At 45.8% G+C, this 26,668-nt stretch overlaps 1 protein-coding gene across 1 annotated transcript in view; it reads right to left on the reverse strand.

Annotated features, from left to right (window-relative positions):
- Positions 1-26,668, reverse strand: part of MFSD4A (major facilitator superfamily domain containing 4A) — a 45,235-nt gene that overhangs the window by 5,105 nt on the left and 13,462 nt on the right. The window contains exons 2-8 of the mRNA XM_083509001.1: positions 23,031-23,229; positions 20,839-21,078; positions 9,079-9,247; positions 5,480-5,595; positions 4,075-4,248; positions 1,381-1,528; positions 4-74 (exon numbers count right to left, since the gene is read on the reverse strand). Of these exons, the coding sequence (XP_083365127.1) occupies positions 4-74; positions 1,381-1,528; positions 4,075-4,248; positions 5,480-5,595; positions 9,079-9,247; positions 20,839-21,078; positions 23,031-23,229 (1,117 nt within the window). The remainder of the gene's footprint in view (positions 1-3; positions 75-1,380; positions 1,529-4,074; positions 4,249-5,479; positions 5,596-9,078; positions 9,248-20,838; positions 21,079-23,030; positions 23,230-26,668) is intronic.

The following is a 26,668-nucleotide window of genomic DNA, read 5'->3' on the forward strand; positions in this document are numbered from 1 at the left end:
TACCGACCCTACCAGCAACTGCAGAACCATCTCTCCAACACCTGCTCCTGTCACCAGCACAGTAGTGGCACAGCCTGGAATGAAAGTGGCACCATGTTACACTTTTTGCAAGAAGCAGATAAAGGAGACTGAACAGATGCAGCAAGATGCACATGTCCCATCTTTAAGAGCAAGATACAAAGGATTCTTGGAGATTTTTGAAATGTTACGTGGTATAGAAATGCTTTTAAACTCCAGCGGGTGAAGAATGCCGCGGTGAGACTCCTTACGGGGTCTTCGCTGCGAGATCACATTCACCCGCTACTATACCAGCTGCACTGGCTCCTGGTGGAGTACAGGATCAGGTTTAAGGTGCTGGTTTTAACCTTTAAAGCCCTATACAGCTTAGAACCCTTGTACCTACGGGACCGCCTCTCCTGGTATGCCCCACAGAAGAACTACAATCTTAAAAAAAAAAACATCCTGAAGGTCCCAGGCCACAGAGAGGTTAGGCTGGCCTCAACTAGAGCCAGGGCTTTTTTGGCTGCGGCTCCAATCTGGTGGAACCCTCTGTCACAAGAGACTAGGGCCCTGCGGGACTTGACATCTTTCCGCAGACAGAGCTGTTCCACCAGGCCTTTGGTCAGGGCACAGCCTGACTCCGTCCTTTGGCAATCTTTACAGAACTTAAGCTGTAAGTTGCCATCAATTGGATTTTAATTAATTTTTATAATGAAATGTTTTTAGAATGTTGCACTATTTTATTGTTGTTAGCCCCCCTGAGCCCAGCTTCGGCTGGGGAGGGCGGGATATAAATAAAATTTATTATTATTTATTATTTTAAATATACACATATTCCCCCCTGGGGGTGTGTGATAAAGTATGAAACAGAAGAGGGCACCCAAATGTAAATGGCAGACGTCTGTGGTACAAATGCTATGCTGATGGAAAGGACGAAGGCTTTCCTATGCAAGCGAGTAAGATACATGAATGTTGCTCTTTAATGATAAACCAAGTGCTTAAAGCAGTCGTCCTTGCACATTCCCCTGGCAGTAAGCTCCAGTGAACATAACAGGTCAATGGTCACCATCTTGTTGCCTTCCAGATGCTGTTGGACTACAAGTCCCATGAGTCCCAGCAAGCAAGACCAGTGGTCAGGACTGATGGGAGTTGTAGTCCGGCAGCACTTCACAGACTATGCCTACAGTTAAACAAATACGCAGAGGATTTAGTTGTTTGCTTAGCTTGTGACAAAAAAAAAAAAATTAAAAACAAACCAGGGATTACCTTTAATTGGAAAGTTAAAAGCATGGCCCTCATTTAAAGGGCTCTGTTTTGATTGTGGTTGTTGAAGCTATTCTTTCTTGGTAGAAAGAAAGAACAAGGAGAGATCTGGTTTACCTTTGTACTGGAGAATGTCTTCAGTGTAGGCCAGGACACTAGGGAAAGTGCTGCTGAGGAACAGGCCCAGGGAGGCAGTCCCCACAAACAAAAAGACAACGCTGTAGGAAAAGATCAGGAGCAGGAAGAATGTTACAAGCACTCCAAGCTGCAATGACATAAAAGGAATGGGAGGAAAAATTAAATTAAATATGGAGTAAGAATTTTTTTGCGCTCAGCTAAAAAGACTTGAGTAACCACCACTGCCACCGGGGGGGGGGGGGGGAGAGACACACAACCCTGACTGTATGAGCCTTGCCTCTGGAGAGATTCACAGACACGTGGGCATCATTTGGTATCTCATCTCCCGATAATGCCCAGCTGAACATGGAAACTGCTTCAGAATTTAGATAAGAGAGCTTTAGCAGAAGGTGGCTGATCTGAGCCATTTCATGCATGAAAATCACCACTTGATGCTACTAGTGTAGCACATCAAAAATCCCCCTTTGATTTTACAGATATGGCCACCAAGCTCAACTACTGTATCTGATGTCCCCAGCAGATATCACAGCGGAAGCAAAGAGCAGGCTCATTTCACTAACCCAGGACACAGCAAATTGCTTCTACTCTGCATGTCTGCACCACTGGCTGTACTCCTTATTTGTATATATATATATTTAATACATTCTACCTTCCCTCCAGTGAGCTCAAGGTGGCATTAATGGTTTCCTTTCTCTGCATTTTATCCTCACAACCATCTGTTGAGGTGGGTTAGGCTCAGGGCCACCCAGTGAGCTTCATGTCCAAGTGGACTTACGTCTCCAAGGTCCTAGTCCACATAATATCCTTCCACCTTACTCCACACTCTTGAAAAGAAGATGCAGAAGACAAGAAGTTGGAGGGGGGCAGATACTCTTTTCCTTAAGGACTAGAAGCTTATTACTTCCCTTGCTGACAGACCTGCATAGTTAGGGCCTTTGAGACCAAGCAATTTAGGCTGCATTTTTATACACGCTTGTCAGGGAGTAAGCCACATGGAATTCAGGGGTGAGCATGGGTAAGAGCCTACACAGTCACTGTGGCATAAATCCATTCCTGCCTAATATAAGATTAAGGCATAATAAACGTGTTTGTTGGTGGCTGCAGGTTCTCTGCAGGTTGCTTGGGACACGGGAAGCGGGGAGGGGGGGAGATAACTACTTTAGAGTAAAGTTAAGACGACCTGCTGCCTGCCAGCAGAGAGGGGCTGGTTTAATTCATTTAAGTGTTCTGCTTCTTCACAAAACACACAAACACAAACATGGGGTGGGAGGGAGGCATGCACACAGACAATCGCACACCCACAAACACAACAGGGGAAAGAGGGAATCGGCTTTTATGCTAGAGCAGTGTCTATTTCTTTTTATTATTACCCCAGTTTATATTTTTACGTGAGAACAGGAGGAGAGAAGGGGCTTGGTTCCAGAAGCCATGCTTCTACCTAAGCCGCCTACCAGCCTGGTGCCTGCCTTTCAACAACAACCTGGGGTCTCTGAGGGAGGGAAGCTCCCACTTGGAGGCTGTCAAGCTCCACCTGCTTGGGAGACAAGAGCGCTGAGGAGGGAGGCAGGCAGGGGAGATGGCAAAGAGTGACCCTGCAGTGCACACACAATTTCTCAAAGAGCAATTTTTGCGTCAGTTTGCTGCTGCTGCTACAGGATGCACGGAAATGTAGCTAAGGCAGAGTTAGCAATAGCAATGGCCGCACAGGACAGGAAGCAGCACCAGCTTCCCAGTTTTTGCAATACAGTCATACCTCAGGATAAATATACTTCAGGATAAGTATTTTTGGGTTGCGCTCCGTGGTGACCCGGAAATAATGGAGCGCATTACTTCTGGGTTTCGCCGCTCGCGTATGCGCCGCCGCATGCGCAGAAACAGCAAAACGCAACCTGCACATGCGCAGACGCACAGTCACATCTTACGTTCTATTCAGGATGCAAACAGGGCTCCGGAACTGATCCTGTTTACATCCCAAGGTACCACTGTTTCGTGTTTTTTGACTATTGCACACAAGCACACACACACACACGATTCACGATATACAGTGGTACCTCTGCTTGCAAACGGGATCCATTCCGGAGGCCCATGCGCAACATGAAAGGCCGGCAACCTGAAGCGCCGTATCTGCGTGGGTGCGCGGCGCGATTTGGCATTTGTGCGCATGCACAAGTGGCGAAACCCAGAAGTAACCCTTTCCGGTACTTCCGGGTCGCCACGGGTCGCAAACTACTCTTAATATCGATATAAGACAGTATATTGATATATCGCCCAACCCTAATAACAATTCCCTCAAGAAACCCTGGAATTGGAAGGCATGCAAGGATAAGGAGACTGCTTTGCTAGAGATCTCCAGTCGCCCCCCCCCCTTCAGCACAACTTCCAGGGTTCTCTGAATGAAATGTCCCAGGAATAGGGAGCCTGGGGCCACCCAGAGGTTGTTCAGCTGCTTGGAGCTGCTGGCCAATGATGTCTGAAGGGCCACAGGTTTCCCATTCCTGCTCTAACCAACTTGCTTGCATTGCTCTCAGCTGCAGGAATAATACACTCTTGCTTCCAAATGAGGGTGCCAGTCGCTGGTTATATCCATGTTACTGGTCTGCCAGACACGCCATAGCCAGAATAAGCCTGTCTGCTACCTCGGAAGAGAGGGAGAAGAAGAAGATATCGCCATACCACATTGATGAAAACCATAGTTGCTGGCTTCATTCTGTAGGACACAGGGATGGAGATGAGCCGGCCCAGAGTGATGAATCCCCAGAAGAGGCTGGGCAAGTAACCAGCCACCTTGTGTCCCACGGAGAGTGGTTCCTCCACGGCGTAGCTGTACACAAACCCAGAATACTCGCCCTGCAGGAGAGACCAACCCACATCAGATTTACTTACGTACATAATCTGTATACCACACAAATCTTCAATCGAGATCTATATTCCCAGGACACACACACAGTAGTAAGAAATGAAAAAGCATAATGTAAAATAATTGGTTTACTAACATATGTGAACCAATATACAAAATTAAAAGAAACTGAAATCACAATAGTGCATTTAAATTTATTTTACTTTTTAGCGTTTGAGAATGCTTGCCTTAGCAGTTCTGAAAAGTCTGGGGGAAACAGAAATGCTTTTGCCTGGCACCTAAGTTCTAGACATTAGGTCTCTGGGTGGGATTCCTTGAAAAGGGCATTCCAAGGATGAGGAGCCACCACAAAAAAGGCCCTCCAACTGTGCAGTAACCACGCAACACACTTCAGACAGCAGGGGTCTGTGATGGGGATGTCAGCGAATGAACAGATTCAGATGGGACAAGGCAATGCCACAAAATATTTGAGTCCTAAGCCATGAAGGGCTTTGAGAGTTAAGACCAGCACCTTGAATCTCACTGGAAGCCAGGGGTGGTGTTTCAGTGCAGCCAGATGTGAGCTCTTCACTCAGTCCGTGTTAGGAAACAAAGTTAGTGTGCTGGGCTAGCTGCAATTTCTGAACAGTTTTCAAAGGCAGCCCCATGCAGCCCACCCTCAAAGTTACCAGGGCATGGGCACCGGTCAAGATTGTATCTACTCAGGAAGGACTGCAGTTGGTGGATTAGCCACAACCAACAGAAGGAACTCGTGATCCTGGAGGCCCAAGAGATAAAGATTAATCTAACAGCACTCCCACACTGGCACCTTATGCTTCACAGAGAGTACAATCCTCAGCAAAGTTGGTTGAACACCACCTCCCTGGGCAGACAAACTGCTGACCCACACAGCACACCTCTCTTATCAGGAATGAGTGTGTATCTGAAGAAGTGTGCATGCACACGAAAGCTCATACCAAGAACTAACTTAGTTGGTCTTTAAGGTGCTACTGGAAGGAATTTTTTATTTTGACTATGGCAGACCAAAACGGCTACCTATCTACTACTGGAGGGAGACAAGTTTTTAGCTAAAGGCTCTCCATGAGCACTGAAGCCAAGCTACACAGATCAAGTAAAAGACAGTCTTGAAAACACTTGTTCAGCCCATTCTAGGGAATCTGGAGTGCCCCAGTAGTGCAAATTGGGTGGGTCTGACACTGACTCCTCAATTGTTGCTCTTACCAGGATCCCATCGGTCATAAAGAGGAGAAGGGCACCCATCACATGGACAGCAAAGTAAGAGCAAGGAGCTCCTATGAAGTTCTTGCTTTGGCAGCATCCGAAGAGGTCCTCATGCCCTGGGTAGAGAAAACAAGAGTAGTACACAAGAGTAGCACACAAGAGTAGTGAAGCTTCTTGGGTACCCAAATGACCCAAATGGGGTCTCTCTCTCTCTCTCTCTGTAGCAAAGATTTGCCCCAGAACAGGCTCCAGAGTTCAGCAACAAGTTTATGGCTAAAGTATTGTGTCTACCTTCCAAACCACTGAAGAGGTCTCCTCTGGTAAATAATAAGGAGGGGTTATCACTCCTGCAACTCACTTCCCACAACTGAAGGCTGGGAAATGTGGCATTATGGTTAAAATGAGTAGACTACATCCCTGTCACTCCCCAACTCCACCAAATTGTGGTGAACACAGACAGGGGAGAGGCTGGCCTGACACTATATAAGCACACAAGTGAAGCACACAAACACACAGGGCTGAGGTCTGTGAGCCTTGGGAGGCCTGACTTGGGACTCTCTTCCTGCTGTCTCGGCTCTTTGTCTATAGAAGTGCTTCTGAATTCAGAGTGGTCCAACTGAAAAAACACATTCAGGAATGTCACACAAAATTAATTTGGGTAGCAGAGGGGGGTTGTTGCTTTTGTGGCCAGGAGTTGTCTGGCTAGATGGTGCTGGAAACAGAATGCTGGGACTAGATCGTAGGTGGGCAGCCTGCAGCCCTAGAACCGAGCATGGTCCTTGGGCTTAATTTCATGTGGCCCTCAGTTTAACTTAAAAAGCCCCCTGAAAGCAATTGGTTAACACCTCCAGCAAGAACAATTCCTCCCTCAACAGCCTACTGGACAGGGAGGAAGAGGGAAGAGAAGAGGGTGGAAAAAAGAAAGCAGGAAATGGATCGCCCCACATTCATTGATGGCTTCAGCCCCATCCACCACTGGAATATGGCTCCTGACAGACATTTATTTATTTAGTTATTTGAGATTCCTTGATTTACAAAAGTATGTGCAATGTCTCTTTTTTCAAGTTACATTTTCCATAGGTCAGTTTCATTTGTTGAGACATTAAGGTTACATTAGGAAGAAAAGGGGGAAAGAGGTGGAGGGGGCTATGGTGGGTGGTGGTGGGCTCAGGAGGCGATGTTTCTATTCTCCTTAGTGTATGTGTGGGGTTTTGTGTCAGCATCGCTTGTGTGGGTTCTCTTTACTAATTGCTTGTGTTCCTTTGGTGGTGAGAGAAGTTGGGGTTGGCCTAGCGTGTGGTTGTTCGTTTGTGATTGGCTGTGGTGAACTTTGTTTTCATGTTTAAGTGGAGGTGGGGGGTGTTTTTGGATCAGGTTAGCCATATTGATTCATATGCTGTTGGTGGATTTTTGTCGTTGTGTTTTTGGGCTGTGTATGTGACAAAGGGGAGCCATATCAGGGTAAAGATGTCTTCTATTCTGACAGGTTACTTCTGAAGGAATGAAGCCCTGAAGGAATGCAGTCCTTGGCAGGAGAAAGGCTGCCCATAATTAGACTAGATGGACCTTTGGTCTGATGCAGCTGGCACTATGGGAGCTGAGGCCCCAAGGCAGATACCACCATTTTACTGGTTTTCTACATACACCAAAGTGGAATGGGCATTAATATTCTATGGCCTTTAAAAATGTGTCTGTGGGAGACGGGCTATTGGTTTATTTTGCTTTTGCTTTTATTATGTAATTTGTGTTTTCATTTTGTTTTTTTTACGTTGTAAAATGTCCTGTGATATTCAGATGAAGGGCAGTATACAAATTTAATAAATAATAATAATAATAATAATAATAATAATAATAATAATAAGAATAAGAATAAGAATGTGTTCCATGTCATTGCTGCATGGCTTGTGGGGTTAAGAGCAGCCAGAAATGTTTGCATGTACATAAATGCATCCCAGTGTGTGTGCATAGAAAACGACAGAAATATGCAACACCTGGCATTCTTGATGCACATGGGCAAATGCATCTGTAAGCTGCTACACGCCACAGCAAAAGCCACCAAATAAATAAATGAGACATTTTTAGAAGGTGCACAGAAATTGCTTCTTTCAGAGTTCCAGTAATAACCTTCCTGGCAGAAAGACAGGCTGCTTTTCATCTTCAAACCACTCTGTGTGTGAGATAATTGCCTCCCTTTTGCTCATGGGAGTTATTGCAATGCAGGGAAACAGATGCCTTGGCCCAGAAGGAAACACCTTCCTTGCTAGGAGGGCAGAGTGGGCATAAAACATCATTCCCAATTTGGCAAAGGCCTTAACATGGACTGGAACAAATGCTGGTATTTGGACAGGAGAGGAGCTTTTGCAATCACACCGACATTCCTTCTCTGCTACAAACTGGGGTGGAATCTACAAACATATAAAAATCATTCTGAAAATGCTTTTTTTAAAAAGCATTTTTAAAAATATATTGAATTTTCTATAAGGCTCACAATCGCCATCTAGTGTCACATTTTATATTGCACTTAAAACAGATTTAAAATGTTTTATTTGCAGCTGTATAGCTGAGTCCTGGGTAAACGCCAGCAGAGAAACCTGCCCCCAGGGATTTCAATTCATTGCCTACAGAACTAATACTAAACAGAAGCCAAGGACAAATAATGTACGATATTATAGGATCAATAGGATTCAACCTATTTGGACTGGTTTGGCTTCCTTAGTTTTATGTGTGTTCTGGGAACATAACCAGACCTATGTAGCTGATAGCACAAATAGGGTTCTAGCCTAGTACTCAAGCCTTTTCAGTTTCCAAAATACTGTTTCCATGTGTTTGACTCATTTGTCCATGAACATTTCAGAAGATAAGAGGATAAGAAGAGCCTGGTGGATCAGGTCCAGTGGCCCATTTAGTCCATGTATAGACAGTCACTCAACTTATGTGCGATCGACTTGCGCACAACCGTGTATACATGTAGTGCCAGGAAAGAATTAAATGATCCAATTCAAACCCAGAAATGGCAGGAGAGAGCTGAAAAGTCCTTGTGGCTCATGAGGAGAGAGAGCCTGGAGAGGACCTCAGTGAGGGTGGAGGAAGCCCCAAAGAGACCGGAGGGGCAGTGGGAGCCTTGTTGATGCTGCTCAGCGTTTGCACCAGGTGTGTGTGTGTGGGGGGGTCGGGGTTGCAGGGTGCCATGGGGGCCCGTGGAGCCAGTGTCCGTCCCTCAAAAAGCCGGCTGAGCAACTTTTGGCAATGTTCTCCCAAAAAAGCTTGACGGCTTTTACCGGTGTCCTTAGAAAACCTCAACCACTTTGGGCGCTCTCTTAAAATGTTCCGCCCCAGGCGCCAGCAGGGTTTGCTACGCCGCTGTCTCAGTGGCCACCCATGTAGGACCTGAGCTTGACAGCCCTTTGCCCTCTTGCAGCTTCTGGCCAGAAGCACACTGTCTCTGGGAAGCTTAATGCAGAATATTTCACTCTGTGCTTTGCTTCATCCCTTTCCCGCAGCAAAACAACACACCCTCTCGCTACAACCTGTGGAGAGAAGAGGGCTCTGATACCATGGTAATGGGCTCTGCATGCACAGCCCGGATTGGCAGCTCTCACCTATTTCTGGCTGAGTTCTTGGCGAGGAGGTGGAAGAGTCATCCCGGTCAGCTATCCGCGTTTCCAGTGCCAGCTCATCCGCAGGCAGTAGTGGGGGGCTGCCGCTTTGACACCAAGGCACCAGCCTCTCCTTGTAGAGCAGCAGGAAGACCGCAAAGGGGACTGGCAGCTGCAGAAGAACAGGCAAAAAGAAAAGTCAGTTGTGTGCCTTATAACAATTTTCAACCTCTAGGGTTCATACCTGCCCTTCTCCCTGGAGGGGGCTGCTGTTGGCTCAGATTTTTTATTTATGCAGGGCACATCTTAAAAGCCAGAGCTTGTAAACCTTTGCACCTCCAAATGCCATTGAGCTCCCGCCAGTCCCAGCTGGCATGGCCAATGGTCAGGAATGATTGGAGTTATTTATCTGTTGTGTTTAGATATCACTTTTTCCCTCCAAGGAGGCTCAAGGTGATGTAAATGGCTCTCCTCTCCCTGTTTTATCTATCCTGTGAGGTAGGTGAGGCTGAGAGGCAGTGACTGGCCCAAGGCCACCCAGTGAGTTTCATCGCTGAGCAAGGACTTGAACCCAGGCCTCCCAGGTCCAAGTCTGGCACTCTGTTTCACACTGGAGCTGCGAGTTCAGCAACATTACTTGTAGCTGGATTGATGAAATGTGGGCTATAAATCTTTAAAATCAACAGTTTTGTAACAATAACACCCCCCACCCACTGCGTAAGAAGAGAGAGAGAGAGAGAGAGAGAGAGAGAGAGAGAGAGAGAGAAAGAAAGAAAGAAAGAAAGAAAGAAATGCCCTGGTATACTGGGACTCCCAGCAAGCCAAGCTGCCAAAAACTTAACCTAGAACATAACATTTCAGACATCTTCTGGAAAAACCTCCTCCCACAGCTCACCACCACTAAATGGCTCATTCCCTTTTTTAAAACCTAACTTTCCCTGTGAGTTATAAAGAACACACCCGTTTTCAGTTGATATATTGACGTCGAGAATGCAGTGCCATTTCTTGCTCTGCCAGCAGATGGTAGGCGAGCAGCATAGATGCCCACGGCGTTTGTGTCCAACCCAAACTGCCTTGAGAAGCTACACATTTAGAAAGGAGGGGCTTACAAGCCACGGTGTCTCCTCGCCTCTCTCCCCACAAATCTGAACAGGCGTTGCCTAAGCTTTCACATGGGACAATTCAGTCCTGCTTTACTGTAGAGACCGCTGTGTAATTCTGTGTTCAGGTACACAGAAGCAGCGCCCTCTGCTGTTCCTCTGAGGTTCCAAAACAGAACATATGAATTTAAAACTGAAATGTCACAGTGCTTACTTTTAGTTAATATCTGCTGGGGTGTATTCTTTCATGTGTGGGATGGTGGTGGGGTATGAAAGGAATAAATGAAGCCGTCTTCCTCCTCTCCCCACCAGACTGATGGCAGAAGCCAGGTCGTCTGTCATTAACAGCTGGTTTCACATATATTGTTTTTGCTCTCCTCTGTGAATGAGCAGGAGCTGCAAGTGCACATTTCCTGGTTTTTGTTGGCTGGAGGTATTCTTTCAATGTATGGAGCATTTGCTCCCTCTTGATTCCCCCTCCTCAGCTGAATTCATTTAAGAGCCCTCCATTGTTCACAGAACAATAGGAACAAGAACAGCCAGTTCGGTCCCATGGAAGAAAAACGTTTTCCCCTAATAGTTAGAATCCTTCCGGAGGTCAGGAGCAGTTTGCGTTAATGGCCACGAAAATCAGAGCAGAATAAACAGACCTCACGCTGCCCTTTGGGAGAACAGCAGGCTAGACATGTATAAGGCCGGTATCCTGTATTTCCCCTACTGTCTCAGCCTTTACTTTGCCCTCTGCGAAATGGCAATAGTGACTTTGTTTGCAAATGCTGCAAAGGTGAGTTCTAGCCAGGAGAAAGCACTATCAAACATTGAAGTAGCATACAAAATATCCCTATTAATCTTCTTGTGGGATCCCTGTGGATATAACTAAGATTTGGTCTCTGAATTGCACACAAGTTGTTGCAATGCTCCAGAATAAAATGAGGAAATCAATCTCAGGCTCCCAAGAATGGAAAACTCAAGACAAATGGAAGGCTTGGATTTTTAATGAACACAGATAATTAAATATGTGAAGAGGAATCTCATCTAGAGTGTCACCTCTGTGAGCAAAGGTTGGAAGATTACCCCAGAATTGCCGTGATTTGCTTAACTGGGTCAGCATGTTAGTCCAGTTCAAAAGCAAGAAAATGGTAATTAGAATCTTTGCTGCAGCTTTTCTTCTGTTAGCTCCTCTAAAAATAAACAAAGCCAAATTAGAGAGAACACATGCAGCACTGCCTTCAGATATTACAGTCTACAGATATCACACACATCCAAACCCTACATGCACAACTGTCTCCTGCTTCTGGTTTAAGTGTTGGAGCAGTAAAGCTGAAATGATAATTTTTAAAGGTAGCATTCATTAGCTTGTGATGCACCTCCAATGTCTGCTAATCTGTTGTCGGCCCAAGCTCCTTTTCTGCCTATAGAGCAGCAAACACTACTGGGAATCCGAGCCATATTGGCTATGCTGAAATATTGGATGCTGCTCTTAGGGGAAAAAGGTGACCCCAATGGAACCTTCAGGACTACTGTCTGCTAGATCTGCATGGTTCATTTCACAGGTGGCACCTGGCACGACTTTTGCCCATGCAAGCCACATTCTGAGCCCTGAAGCTGCAACTGCCAGAATTCCTTGGGGTGAAAGTTTCTGCACACACCCCTGGAAAGTTCCCAGTATCAGCCAATAGTCAGGACGCTGAAAACCCCACTCAGAACTTTGATCCTGATCCACAATTACAGTAAGCCCGCAACTTACACAGAGGTTACATTCTGTGGATCGCGCCTAAAGCCAAAATTGTGTGGAGTCAAAATTCATTGGGTGCAATGGCAGCTCTGATTGCCAACGTCATTTCCCGCGGAACCCCAACCCTTTTAAATTTATTTTTGCCACGCACATAAAACTGAATGCACATGTTCAATGTCCGTAGGTTGTGGGCTTACTGTACCAGAACTTCAGAAGTATCAGCAAAGCTGCAGAATGCATTCTATGGTTGCCATATATCCTCCTTTCCCAGGAATTAAAATTTAAAGAGAAATTTGGGGATGTTGCTGGTAGAGCTATGAGAACAAATGAGATCTAAAGCCTGCATACCTGCACAGACAGCTTCTCTCAGAAGAGTGTGGGTACTTATCATGTATTTATTGAGAAATCAATATTTAGTCAAGAGGAGCAGTTGTTTGGTCCTGCTTTTCCATAAAACTATGCCCAAAGCAATTTTATAATGCAGAGGGCTGTGATTTATGTATTTATTTCATTTCCATCCTACCCTGCCTCCAAGAACACTGTGCACTGTTCTTTTCCCCTCTCAATTTAGCCTCCAACAGACCTGCTTGGTAGGTTTGGCTGATAGGCTCAAGATCTCCCTGCCCCTCCACCCAGCCTCATTAACAAATGAAGATTTGAATATGGGTGTCATCTGGGATGCAGGTGGTGCTGTGGTCTAAACAACTGAGCCTCTGGGGCTTGTCAATCAGAAGGTCGGCAGTTCGAATCTGTGTGATGGGGTGAGCTCCCTTTGCTCTGTCCCTGCTCCTGCCAACCTAGCAGTTTGAAAGCACACCAGTGCAAGTAGATAAATAGGGAAGGTAAACAGCATTTCTGTGCACTCTAGCACTTGTCACGGTGTTCCGTTCCGCCAGAAGCAGTTTAGTCATGCTGGTCACATGACCTGGATAGCTTTCTGTGGGTAAACTCTGGTTCCCTCGGCCTGAAGTGAGATGAGCGCCGCAACTCCATAATGAGCGCCGCAACCCCATAGTTGCCTTTGACTGGACTTAACCGCCCAGGGGTCACATCTAGTCCAGCATTTGAACTGCCATGCCACATGGCAGGATAAGGAGCACATGGCTTCAGCCAATTTCTATCCTGAACTCAAGGGGAAATGTGAAGGTGGCATTCTGCCTCCCAGATAGTGGGAGCACCATTGCCTTCTGCAATAGTGGTGCTGGGGCAGCCATGTTGCAGGTGAGGAGAAACAATCCACAGATCAACCAAATTGGAAACACACAGGTGGAAGGATCAGTTTTGCAAATGCAATTTTTATTTTGCAAAGTTCCAGGTGCAAAAATGCAGCTTGCGAAGTTGAGCTCAGACTTGGTAGGAAGGCATCCAAATGTTAAGAAAAAGCAACAAATGTTATTGAGCATGGGCAGAGTGCTGTGCTTTCCTCTCCCCTCCTGAATAAGCACAACCCCCACTCAAAACATCTGGGGCAAGGGCCTCCACTTGGAGGGAGTGAAGCTTCCATGCAGGCAACTCTTTCTTTTTCTTTGTTAAAAAAAGGAAAATAAAATAATATTGTGGCCCCTGAAAGACTTAACAGATTTATTGTAGCACAGTCTCAGATGGACAACTGAATACTATGCTTGGGTGAAATCCCTCTTCCAAGTCCATCCAAGTGTTTCACAGGAACAACGACCCCTTTTCGATATCTGCTTGTGTTTTTCACCTTTAAGAAAAAGGGGGGGGGGAGGGTAGGCTGAATGGTGCTGATGAGCCTGTTTGGCTTCCACAGCTGGGTTCATCTGCCAAGATACACACAGGCAGGGCCAAGGCATTTTATTACAGGATCTCACAACTCGGCATGCTTGCTTTGGGGTAATATACTAGACCTCCTGGTACACTGTTTAATGCGAGGCCTTGGCACAGGCCTCACCAGCCTAAACAAACAGCAAAATCATTTCATGGCTAAATGCTCTGCCCACAATGCGAAGCAAAACCCAGCCTGCGCATTGATGGAAAAGGTCACGGAAAAGGTGGCTCTACCTATCATATGTCTTTGCGGCAGAGAATGCTCATCTAAGAGGTTTTGCTATCCTGTGGCTGCAGTGGGTTGGCTTAATTATGAATTCACATTCGGTATGGCATATAACAAGTATTTATTGTTATTGCTGGCATATGGTCCAAACAACTAATTTGATCTGATCTGAAAAGTGTAACAGTATTTAAGTAAGTAGGTCTTTGCCTAACAAAACTAGCAGTTTCACACTTGGGTGACATTGCTCTTCTGAACATCAAGGGTTCTGTTGGTCACACATCTGCCGCTAGGAGTAAATCACACACCATATTTTTAAAAACACTAGTGGTGTTCAGCCATGCACATTGGACATGATAAACACACAAATCTGGGTAATTTTCAGGTGATCACCAGGGGCTGAGTGATGCAACTTCAGTTGCCAGCTTTTTCTTCTGGCCCTGCTCCTGTGCTATTTACAGCAGTCTGTCACGGAAAATTTGGCAGGTGAACCTTTTCCTACAGCCAGCTCTGGAATATCTTCATTTGATAAATCTCTGCATATCAAACAACTATTAGAGGAAAGGAGAAGCCAGGGATTGAACCTGAGACCTTCTGCATGCAAAGCAGATGCTCTCACACTGAGCTATGGTCCTCTCCCATTATATCCTTTGACCCATCACCCATTTGTTTTTATTTAGTGCTCTACCTCCAAGCTTGCTCAAGAAAAAGCTTGCTGCTAGTACAGTCATACCTCGGTTACAGCCGCTTCAGCTTACATTTTTTGGGGGTTACGGACCGCTGAAACCCAGAAGTACTGGAACGGGTTACTTCCAAGTTTCGGCGGTCGTGCATGCACAGAAGTGCTAAATTGTGCTTTGCGCATGTGCAGACGCGCCGAATCGCAACCTGCAGATGCGCAGACGCAGGTTGCGAATGCTGCAGGTTGCGAACGTGCATCCCGTACAGATCACGTTCGCAACCCAAGCGTCCACTGTATAAAAAAGTACAAATCTTGCCTCGTTTGTCTACTGTAAGCAGAAGACTAGCACCCCCACCCTCACTTAGTACCTCCTGCCCTCTGTCCCAATTCTTAAAAAGTCATGATCCCATTTCAAGGTGCCTCTACCAATATGTGGGCATACTTTTCAGCACAATGCACCAAGTTTATTAGTGTGTTTGGCCTTCAGGAAAATAGCCCAGATATGGTATATCCCCGTAAGAAGTGAGGTTATAGATATAGATACAGTCATACCATGGAAGTTGAATGGAATCCATTCTGGAAGTCCGTTCGACTTCCAAAATGTTTGAAAACCAAATCGTGGCTTCTGATTGGCTGTAGGAAGCTCCTGTAGCCAATCAGAAGCTGCAGAAGTCCCATCAGACCTTTGGGTTCCAAAAGAACATTTACAAACTGGAACAATCACTTCCAGGTTTGTGGCATTCAGGAGCAAAAATGTCTGAGTTCCAGGGCGTTCAACAACCAAGCTATGACCAAGCTTCTGAGTTCCCCAAACACAGAGATTTCTATGGACTATCATCCCAGTTTTTAAAAGTCCCTTGTTTTCTTCATTACTTCATTACCAACATATGGCCATATCCATTGCTTCAACAAACAAAAGCCTTTGGGACAAGGGTCCATTTTTAGAAAGGCCCCCAAAGGCTCGCCTTGAATTGCACATCAGGCAGAACAGAGGAGGACTTGCTTGTTCATGCAACACATTGAGATGAGCCCAGTTGCTCTTTTTGCTGTCACCTGCTGCATTCACCTCCAGGTTCTATTACTCAACAGGTTGGTGTAACAGGAAGCAAAACGTAACCATTTTCAGCAGAGCTGTCAAGTGTTTCCGTGCTCAGGTGCCAACTATGACAAAGTCTCTGAGTTCATGGGGCGGGAGGTTCTCCTGTTTTAAGAGTGCTGCAACTGCTCGTTTCTATAACCAGGGGAGAGGGTTCATGAACTTACACACAAACCTTGCCCAAAACCAACGCTCAGGCAATTTAAGAATGACTGTGGACCTTTAAAAGTACCACTGCTGAAATTTTAAGTTCCCACTTATCAGATACAACTGCTCTGTCTCAAAAGCTGCTGTGCTATGCTAGATGCAGGAGCTATCCAATGCAATATTGTCTTCCCTGAGCAATGGTATTCAGTACCGTATTTTTCGTCCCATAGGACGCTCCGTCCCATAGGACGCACCTAGTTTTTTGGGGGGAAAATAAAGGGGGAAAAATTCCCTTTACTTCCCCCCCAAAACCAGGTCGGGGAAACCGAACCAGGTTGAGGAACAGCGGGATGGCAGCACTGCGCCTCCCTGCTGTCCCCCAAGCTTGTGGGGCTGGCCGATGTCTGCCCGGCGCGAGGAGCGCTCTGCTTCAGGGCGCCCCTCACGCTGGGTGGCAGGCTGCTATCCGCAGCCTAGGCAGCCCTGCGGGACCTCCCGCAGGGCTGCCTAGGCTGCGGATGTCTTCCTGAAGCCTGGAGAGCAAGAGGGGTCGGTACGCACCGACCCCTCTCGCTCTCCAAGCTTCAGCGAAAGCCTGCATTTGCCCCATAGGACGCACCCAGATTTCCCCTTTATTTTTGGAGGGGAAAAAGTGCATCCTATAGGGCGAAAAATACGGTAGTTCCTGTGTCTTGAGCCTAACCGGACCTTGCAACCATCATCTGAGGCTCTTCTTCATGTGCCTCCTCCACAAAGGGCGGCAATATGAGAACAGGCCTTTTCTGTGGTAGCTTCCTGCTTGTGGGATGCTCTCCCCAGGCAGACTCACCTGGCACCTGCGTTACATATCTTTAGGTGTCAGGCAAAAACATTCCTCTACAACCAGGCCATGGGCTAATTAAGCAATCAGTGGCCGGCCTTCTAAATTGTTTTTGTTTGTCACTATTTTACATATTTTTATGTTTTATATATTGTAAACTGCCCTGTATTCCGCTACTAAAGAGAAGCTACATAATTCACATCATTTTAATAAATTCCATGTAATATGTTGACTGTTGATGCCCATTTTTCACCTGTTCTTTCCTCTGTGACCAGAGATTTTGCACTTTTTACTGAACCTGGTTATAGTGCTTCTGTTGCATTTTGAAGAATCTCAGGCTGGAGCTTTTCGCCAGCCTCCTCTTTAAGCAGAGAACATTCATGTCCTCCTTATCCAACCAGCTCCATATGTTTAGCTTGACTACATCAGATCTGGCATACAAGCAGGTGGTTCTAATATTTCACAGGCGAGGCAGAAAATAGAAGTTTCAACGCCCACCCAAGGGCTAGAAATCCTTGCAGAGGCTGCGAAGTGTTAAAAAATTATGCAAGCATATTGTATGGGATATCTTTAAAAAGATGAGGCTTATGATATCAGGAGGAAATAAATATAACCAACTGTCCCTTTAGCAACAGAACTTATGGAGATGCTACCCAGAAAAAAATACTTTGGCTTCTGAAGTTCGGTCATAATTTGGTACCAAAATGCTGTTTTAGAATACTTCCAAAATGTATTCAGAATACATTTCAGAAACATATTCTGAATGTATTCGGGGGACGGGACTGACACTAATTACCTAATAATGCAAGATTGGTATGGCTACTAGCCAGAGATTGCTGGCTCTCTGCCCAGAACAGTTAGCTCCTGCAAGTGAATGGTCAAAAGACGGTTAGAAATCTGGGTTGAATGAGATACCTACCAGGTCTTGGAGAAAGAGACTTCACCTGTCCCCATCCAGGCTAAGAGAAAAAGGCAGAAGTGTGTCTGCACATACATGAACAGATATCAGTTTGCAAGAGAAACTGGGTGTGTGTTCGCATGGAGAAGAAAATGAACTACAAGTTCACTATAGCTGGGATATAGGGCAGACATGGGGAACCTGTGGCCCTCCACACTGTTGGACTCAAAGTCCCACCAGCCCCAGTTGCTATGGACAATGGCCAGAGATGATGGGAGTTGTAGTTTGGCAACAGCTGGAACCCCATTTTTTATTTAGTGAGTCTCACCCTGAAGATGCGATGTGGGCCAGCAGATCAGCTGCCTCATAGGAACACCTGCTGTTTGTAATTTTTTCTCTAGGTAAAACTATAGAGGCAAAGACACCCCGTGTCTTCAGATGCTTTTTCATCCAAACCAGGCAGCCCTGTCCCTGGATCTTCTCAGCAGTCAAGGAAATGGGAAGTGCGCAATAACCCAAGGACACACATAAGCATAAGGCACAGTTAATCTGCATCTTACCAGCAAACATGCTGGTGAACACTGCACAGATCACTGATGCCCACCCTTCCTTTGCTGTGCTGGGAACAAATTGTTACAGGCAAACCAGTATTCCTTGCTTGCTCTTCTCAAACAAACAACAGGGACAAGCCAAGAACAAACCATGGCTTATTCTTAGCTCATTCTTGTAGCTTTCCCCTTCCCAGTGTGACAGAAGGAGGAGGGGACAATTTGGGTAGTGAGCACCAGGGACCTTACTCTATCCTGATAAGCCACAGTTAGTTTAAAACTCTGGCATGCCATTTTTGCATCCTTCTGTTCATCCAAGAAGCTCAGTGTGGCTTATATTATTTCCCAAACAGTCTCCCATCCAGGCAGCTTAGGGAGCCAGCCAGGTTAGGTTCAGTGCCAGAGCTGGCAAGGAGAAGCTGGCAAGGTGAGGACAAATCAATGATGTAAGAAAACAAAGCCTTTCGCTAAATGTGAACTCTTGTCCTGTTTGCTTAGTTTACACCTATATTTTCTCAGTAACGTGGCAGTAATATTTCTGAATCTTGCCCTGCTTCTCACAGAGCTCGAATAACTGGTTTAGTTCATAACTAACTGCAAAGCACAGGGTATGAGGCTAGAGAGAAGAGAGATAGGGAAAAGAGATAGAGAGAGGGATGGAGAGAAGAGAAGAGAAGAGAAGAGAAGAGAAGAGAAGAGAAGAGAAGAGAGAGCCTCTGCTTGAACTTGACACTCAAAAACCAGCAAGAACCTTAATAACAGAGATGCTTTAAAAAAGCATTTCCATTTCCTTCAATACTCCCATTTGTCTCCCAAGTCTTTCCTACCTCTCATCATGAACCAAGCATAGTGAGTATTATAATCTTGGAAACCAAGAGGCATGTGTGACAGCTGTACCATGCATAATGCTCACAGTGGAGGCTGTACCATACAAGACAATGTTCAAGATGGAGGCGTTCCTACCACCCAGCTTAGCCAGGCTGCACTAAGCACATTTGCTGAGGCTCAATGATGCAGATCCACACCATACATTTAAAGTACACCTAACAAACATGTAAAGCACATGACTTGCCCCAAAAGAGCCTGGGAACCGTAATTTGTTTAGGGTACTAGGATCTGTAGCTCTGTGAGGGGAAAACTCTTAATTCCCCAGATTCTTTGGGGGAAATCACATGTTTTTAACTTGCATTGGGTGTGCTTAAATGTATGGGGTGGCTCTGCCTGCAGTACCAAATTTTCCTGGAGAAGGGAACTTGTGAGAATCCCTACTTTTACAGAGACAGTGAAAACCTTCCACTTCTCCATTTGATTCCCAGACAAAAGCTTGCCACACTTATGGCTTGTGAGGAATCTCGGCAGGAGTTTGGTGAACAGGGCTGTAGTGCCCCCTCTCTAGAGTATTTGTCCCCAAAGTTTGCTGAACTACAGATCCCACCATTCCTGACCATGAGCCATGCTGGCTGGGGTTGACAGGAGATGGCATTCAACACCGTCTGGAGGCTACAGCAGGATGGGGAAGGCTGCACTCGAGTTTCACGTCAACTGCTTTTGCACATGCATCTATGTGCAGATCATTCACACCCCAACAGAAACACAACCATACGTCCAAAGCAACACAGACCCCTTTGATTCATGCTAACCAGCAGGAAGACTGGAAGCTACACACAGGCAATTCCAAAAGCAGGAAGAAAAGCAGAAAGGCAACAATGCCCCTGATATCAGTATGCCCAAAGCCTTCTATATGCTAAGGGGGGTGATTGCCTGTGTTTCCTATGGTATATGTACACAATAAAATCATGCCATAGGTTTGTCATGCTCATTTTGTCCTAGAGACCTTCATAACAAGGGTCAACTTTCCCAGGAGGGTGATTTGCCATGCCTGTCTGTGCCACCTGTCTAAATAAATTCCTTCTAGTGTTTTCCAGGCCAAGGTTATCACTGCCTGTGCTGCCACTCAAAAGTGGCTGATCAGTTCTTTGCTCTTTGGACCTCCATTAGCCACTGAAATGAAGTCAAAAATGCTAATGGGGGCAACGTAGCTGTGTGTTGCTTGGTAATAGGTGGATATTAGCCGGGTATTGACTATATTGTGTTTGTGGTTTTAAAAGTATTGATCTTAATAAACTTGTATTTCAGATGGCTGTAAACCACCTTGATATTTTTGAATGAAAGGTGGTATCAAAGTGGTTTTTAATTGACCATAATACAAAAAATATAAAATATTAAAGCCCAAAGATTTGCAGAAGTATAATTTTTTTTTTTTTTAGAAATAAACCTGGTGTGGACTTTCAAAATGGCCCAATGAGAACTACAAGCCCAGAGGCATGAGAATGCTGACTGGCTGCATGGGGTGTGTGGGTAGATGTGGGAAAGGATAATGGAAAGAACGACGAATGATGAAACGCAGTGGCTGAAATCCTGGACAGCAGCATCCCACACTGCCACATTCTGTTGCAGTTACCATTTCTTTCAATACTATTTCACTTTAATGAGAGAACAATGAAGGCAGGAAGACAGAAGAGCTGATTTGGTGCCAACATAAAACCAAAAACGGTTTTAGACGGGCAAAGTGGAATCAAGTTACTTTCCCTGACACACTGCCTTATGCGGGCTCCTCTGAAGAAGACGGCCAAGAGACACATCCCGCCCCCCCACTGCCCTGCTGGTCAAACCACTTTACGTGCTGGGCTGGAACGATCAGCCAGGAGGAGGGTGTCACTACTTACGTTGATCAAAGCCATAATCCAGAAGGCGTAAGACACCCGCGTCACCACCAGCCCTTTTGTTGGCAGGTCGTAGTGTGACAAGTTTCCAGGTTGATGGGGGACGAGCGACTTCCGGATGTGAGGGAGGTTGCTGCTGCCAGTGGCTGTGCTGTTTGTCAGGATGCAGTTGGTGTCCGAGAGAAAAGGGTCGGCTATCAGAGGGCTCAGCAGGGCACCAAAGCCCACAAAGAAATGAAGGGCCTACACAAAGGAATGAGAAAATATCCTTATGATGTCCAGCAACAAGGCACACACAACACCTCTGACAGCACATTAGAACCCTTAACAGTAAGAACCCTCAAGTAAGAACCCTCTAGCATCCTTCCTGGGACAAGCCTTCTCCCATCACTACTGGTGCATTATCTCCAAAAAAAACTCCCAACATGCAACTTTTAATGGCCCACAAATCCTTTGTGGGTTAGAATGTGTTATTTCATTAGGTCTGCAAAGGGTTTTATATGTGATCCTCAGCAACTGAAGTGCTCTTGCTGCTGTGATACAAGTGACTGGCGTATTGTGCGTCTATCAGGTGCAGACATATGATGTGCTGCAAACAGTATGAACTAGGGCTCCAGCTAGCACAATTAAGACGGCGTCAGTGCTGCAATAGTATTGGGTGAGTGTGAAGGGAGCCAGCTTTACACCACAAGGTTACTTCTTCCCATGCTTTTTTGCTGGGGGGACGCAGGGGTACGCATACCCCTAAACATTTTGTGGATCTATGTTTGACCTCATTGAGGGGCAGTATTTCAATATGAGTAGGAAAATGAGAGTACCCTTAAGCATTTTTTAAGAAAAAAAGCGCTGCTTCTTCCACTTCGAGTCCATGTCAAAGCACCTGGATGGGGGCATGGGCTGTGCAGAGATGCCCCAAGACACACAAAATTGGCCATACCTACACACACCAGCTTCTGTGCAGCTATTCAATGTTACCATGAACTCTTCCAAAAGAAGAAGAAGAAGAAGAGGAGTTTGGATTTGATATCCCGCCTTTCACTCCCCTTCAGGAGTCTCAAAGCGGCTAACATTCTCCTTTCCCTTCCTCCCCCACAACAAACACTCTGTGAGGTGAGTGGGGCTGAGAGACTTCACAGAAGTGTGACTGGCCCAAGGTCACCCAGCAGCTGCATGTGGAGGAGCGGAGACACGAACCCGGTTTCCTAGATTACGTGACTACCGCTCTTAACCACTACACCACACCACACACATTGAGTAGTTATATCTGAACCTGCTTATTTAGAGTGAGATTATTAATGGTGCAAATAACTTCAGGAAGACAATGGTGATGCAAGTGTGGCTACACCACCATCTTCAGTGCACAGGACGTTGTGCATGTGTGAGGTAACTGGATGTGCTTACAGAGGGCATTCAGTCCCTGTGTTCTCAAAAGACATATGCTCTGGTGATCTTCACTGTCTATGTGAAAGATGGGCAGAACATGGAGGCAGCACAGCAACGAAGGAACAATCCAAGCAACTAAGGAACACTCCGTGAGTTAGATTCTGATGCTAAATTGTACCTTCTTTTGGAAAGTGATGCCTGGAAACTGTTTCCAGTTTCACAATTAAATGCTAAGCTGAAAGCAGGAGAGGTTCTGTCCTGCTGTGACTCAACGATTCTAGCTGTACAATAGGGATAGCATTCAACCTTACAAAATACAGTGTGTGTAGACAGAGAGGAACAAGGATTTGGGACACAAGGAAAGATCAAAGGTCCACAAATGCACCTGCCATTGGTGACTGCAGATTGTTCTGGCCACTAGTCCTGAATTAGGGAGAGTCCTACCTTTCCACCAAGTTTAAAGACAGGGTAGGGACTTTTCTTCTGGCTGCATTGATTCCAGAGCCACTCAAGAAAGCAGCAAGACTGGCCAGTTTTTCCAAGTGCCTCTGGTGTTCAGCAAAACAGAAACATACCCCTCATCCTCCTCTCCTGCTAAAAAATGGCAGCGCTGGCAGGAGTTACTCACTAATGGTCTCATTCAGTGTGGCAAATCAGAGGAGATGGCAACCCCTTCCTTGGTGGGAGGGCGCAAGGATACCAGGCCAGCCAACATGTGTGGGTCCCTAACAAGGGCTCAAGATGGGGAAAAAACTCCAAGGATCTAGAGAGAGTTAAAAAAGGGGCCAACCTCCCCCTGTTACTTGTCTAACCTGCAGGAAGACAGCAGAGTCCTTCTGATAAATCTTCACCAGCTGCATATTGGAGAGGGTGTCGATGCAGCCCATGGCCAGGCCAGCCACGGCCATGACCACTGCAAGCACCACCACATTGTGGCAGACTGGGATGATGGCAAAAACCACAGAGATCGCAAGTGATGACACAAAGAGGGCGAACAGAGACTGAGCCAACCTGGAACAAAAAGAGAGAGAGAGAAAAGCAGTTTCGTTATTTAAAATATAGACAGCCCACCGTCCAACTGTAGCCTTTGAGGCATTGTGCATTAAAAGAAAAACTATATCACACACACATATATTGTAAACAGAAATGTACAGTTTTCTGCAGATTAAAAACAGCAGCAGAGTTGAACACTTGGACCTCCGGTACAACAAGATGTTTACATAGTACCTGAAAACAATCAGTGTAGGAATCAGAATAGTGTATAAAGGAGATACAGCTGAGGCACCACCACAGAGAAGGCCCCGTCTCTGGTTGCCACTACTTTACCTCCAAAAGTAAAGGTGGGTTTCCATTTTTTTAAAAAAAACAACCATCCAGGGGTGGGGAACCTGCACTCCAGCAATACCCAGAGGGCCACAGCTCCCGTTATCCTGGACCCTTGGCCATTCTGGCTGGAGATGTTGGGAGCTGGAGTCCATCAACTTCTGGAGATCACCAGGTTTACCATCCCAATCTTAAAAATATTGGTGATGTTAATATGGGACCAGACATACTGCCTCCTATTTCTACCAATCTGCACAGTAGCAGCTGTATTTGGGACCAATCAAAGTTACTAAACTTTCATGAGCACTTCCTCATATAGTGCATTACTGTAGTCACACCTGAATGCTAACAGAGTATGAGTCACAGCTATAAACCAATCAACTTTGCCTAGAGGTGCTTTATGCTACGAATGACACGTGAGGTTCCGCAGGGCTGGAACTAATAGAACCAAGTTTGATTCTTTAGGGCAGCCTTGGCACTTGACACCTTCCAGCTGTCTTAGACTATATCTGCCATTGACAGCTGTGCTGGTCGGAGCAAATGGGAGCTGTGGTCCAAAGGCGCTGGAGGGCTGACGAAGGCTGCTTTGGGGGCAGTGCAACCCAGCCTAGAACAGGCTGTATCCCAAGTCTTTGACCAACTATATCACCATCCAATAGGATGACCCAGTTTACTGGCACCCCATTGAGCCCATTACTGATTTCAGCCACCTTTTCAACACATCACCTCACCTGTATTTGATATAAAAAAAGGAACAGAACTGTCCACCCCCACTATGCTGATGACACCTAGCTCCAAATCCTCAAATAACCTCCCTCGGAGCTTTCCAAATACCCATGGTATGGCTCTGCCCTTAGACTAGAACCATGTTCAAATTTCACATGGAGATTTTAGCTTGGCCTTAAAGCTCAACTGGGGTATCTTTTGGGCAAATCAGTATTTCTGCCTAACCTACTGTAAGGACAGCAATGTATATTTGCCTAAGCTCCTTCAAGAAAGAGTAGGATAAAATCTTTAAAAATAAAAATAAAAAACAACTTCAAGTGAAATGCCTTTAGGTAAAATAAAGGAAGCCTTGTTGTGTTCTATGGTTTTGTGTTACAGAGGTGAGACGATAATCTTGCTAACCTCATAAAAGGCTATAATCAGTTAGCAAAATGCAGAAAAACCAGGAAGGACAGCTATAAGAGGCATCAATAAAACTGGATAGCAGCTGGTGGAGTGGGTGCATTTTGACTGTAACACTTGTAGAATCTAGTGATTCAAGACATGCAATTAATTCTGCATAGAGAACCAGGCCAAACCATCCTTTTTTAAAAAGAATAAGTTTGAATGTGACTGCAATCCCAATCCCACTTGCCTAGGAGTAAGACCCACTGAATTCAGTATGATTTGCTTCTATGTAGATGAGGTTAGAATTGCAGCCAATGTCTAGAAGAGGGGGACGGACGGACTTGTTAAAGCTAACATAATAGCAGCTTTCAACAGGAAAAAAAAGGTCTTCCTATGTTTGTTACAGTAATCCCACAATTCATGCGCATTTAACTTGTGCTTTCAGCTTTACGTGCTTGGCTAAATAAATAAATAAATAAATAAAAAGGGGGTGGAAACTTGGGGAAAATACTTTTGTAATCCCACCCCCTATTGAACCCAGTGTGTTTTCACTATACACAATTTTGGCTTTAAGTGCGACCCCCAAAACATAACCCCCATGTAAGTTGCCTGCTTGCAAAAGAGGCTCCAATTGAAGAAACTGGCCTCACATTCTGAATTATACAATTGTCACTTGAATAAAGAAAAAAGCCTAAATATACTCAGGAAGAAGTTCATACACTGCAGGAAGAACTGCATTTAGAATGGGGGGGGGGGGGCAGAACCTGTCTCTGGATCTGGCATGACGCTTGTGTAGATCTCTATTCACTTGGGCTTTCAATGTGGCCTCATATCCTGAAAGCAGTGCTACAACCTTCCTAACTAGTAGGCATGATGGATAAAATAATAATTTTCTAAAACTGTATCATTTTAAAGATTCCTTTTTCTTTTGAGCCTGTGGTCTAGCTAAATTGGAAAGGCTCGTGCCTAACTTTTACTGTGCAGAACCAACTAAATGCTTTCCAGGACAGTACTGTTATGTGATGCCTGTTCTATCTGGAATGCTGAAAGAATAGACTGATGGAATGCATAAAACACTGTATGCATTAAAAGAAAATCAGCTAGGTGTGGCAATTTTGCTTCGTCTTGCATTGTTTTGTAGACGGATGAAAGAGGGTGCTGGGAAAAATTTAATGAACAGGAAAATTACTCAAAGTCTTAATTAAGAAAGACATGGAAAAATAATTATATGTAATCACAAGATACTATGAGGAGAGCTGATCTGAACAGAGGAATATCTAGGGCCCCTTGAGTCCCTGGCAAGGAGCTGCAATGGCAACTCCCCATCACTTTACCCACCAGCCACCAGCCGAGAAAGCCCCACACAAGAGCTACATGCAGGGAGAGAGGGAGGGAGGCAGGCCTAGTTGGGTCCCCAGGAAGGGGGGACTTCGAGGGCTGTGCACACACACAAAATGCTCAGAGTGATTTGGCTCCACCCTCTGGCTCCTCATGACATCACGCACGTGACGTCAGGATGTCCTGTGACATCACACGCGTGGTGTCAAGACGTCGCGTTGGGCCCCCTCAATCATCCGGAGAAGATGGCGCCTTTGCCTATAAATATAACAACGAATAAATCACAATGAAGGAAAGAGCAATGCTGACAACAACCCAGACTGGCGCTTCCTGGTCCAGCTCCCTCCTGCAAGCAGAACACCTCACACTACGGCCAAGGAGCTGATCAGCCCACTGCTAAGGAGGAAGCTGCTGAAGACTGAAAACAGGCAGGCAATAAGATACCAGGCAGCGGAAGGCTGGGAGAAGCAAAATCAGTGTGGAGTCAGGGAGCAGAAGCAGCCGCATATAAATCTCCCTTAGACAGGAAGAGTGATGTCTTCATTCTCGGTGGCTTCTAGGGCACACTGCTGCTTTGAACAGGGACATGCATCTGTCAGGTCAACGTTCGGCTTCTGCTAGACCCGGGAAGGAGCAGGAAGTGAGAGGCAGCAGATGGGAGGAATTCTGCTCAGCA

The sequence above is a fragment of the Podarcis liolepis genome, assembly GCF_965112155.1.
Source record: "Podarcis liolepis genome assembly, chromosome: 6".
NCBI classification, from domain to species: domain Eukaryota; kingdom Metazoa; phylum Chordata; class Lepidosauria; order Squamata; family Lacertidae; genus Podarcis; species Podarcis liolepis.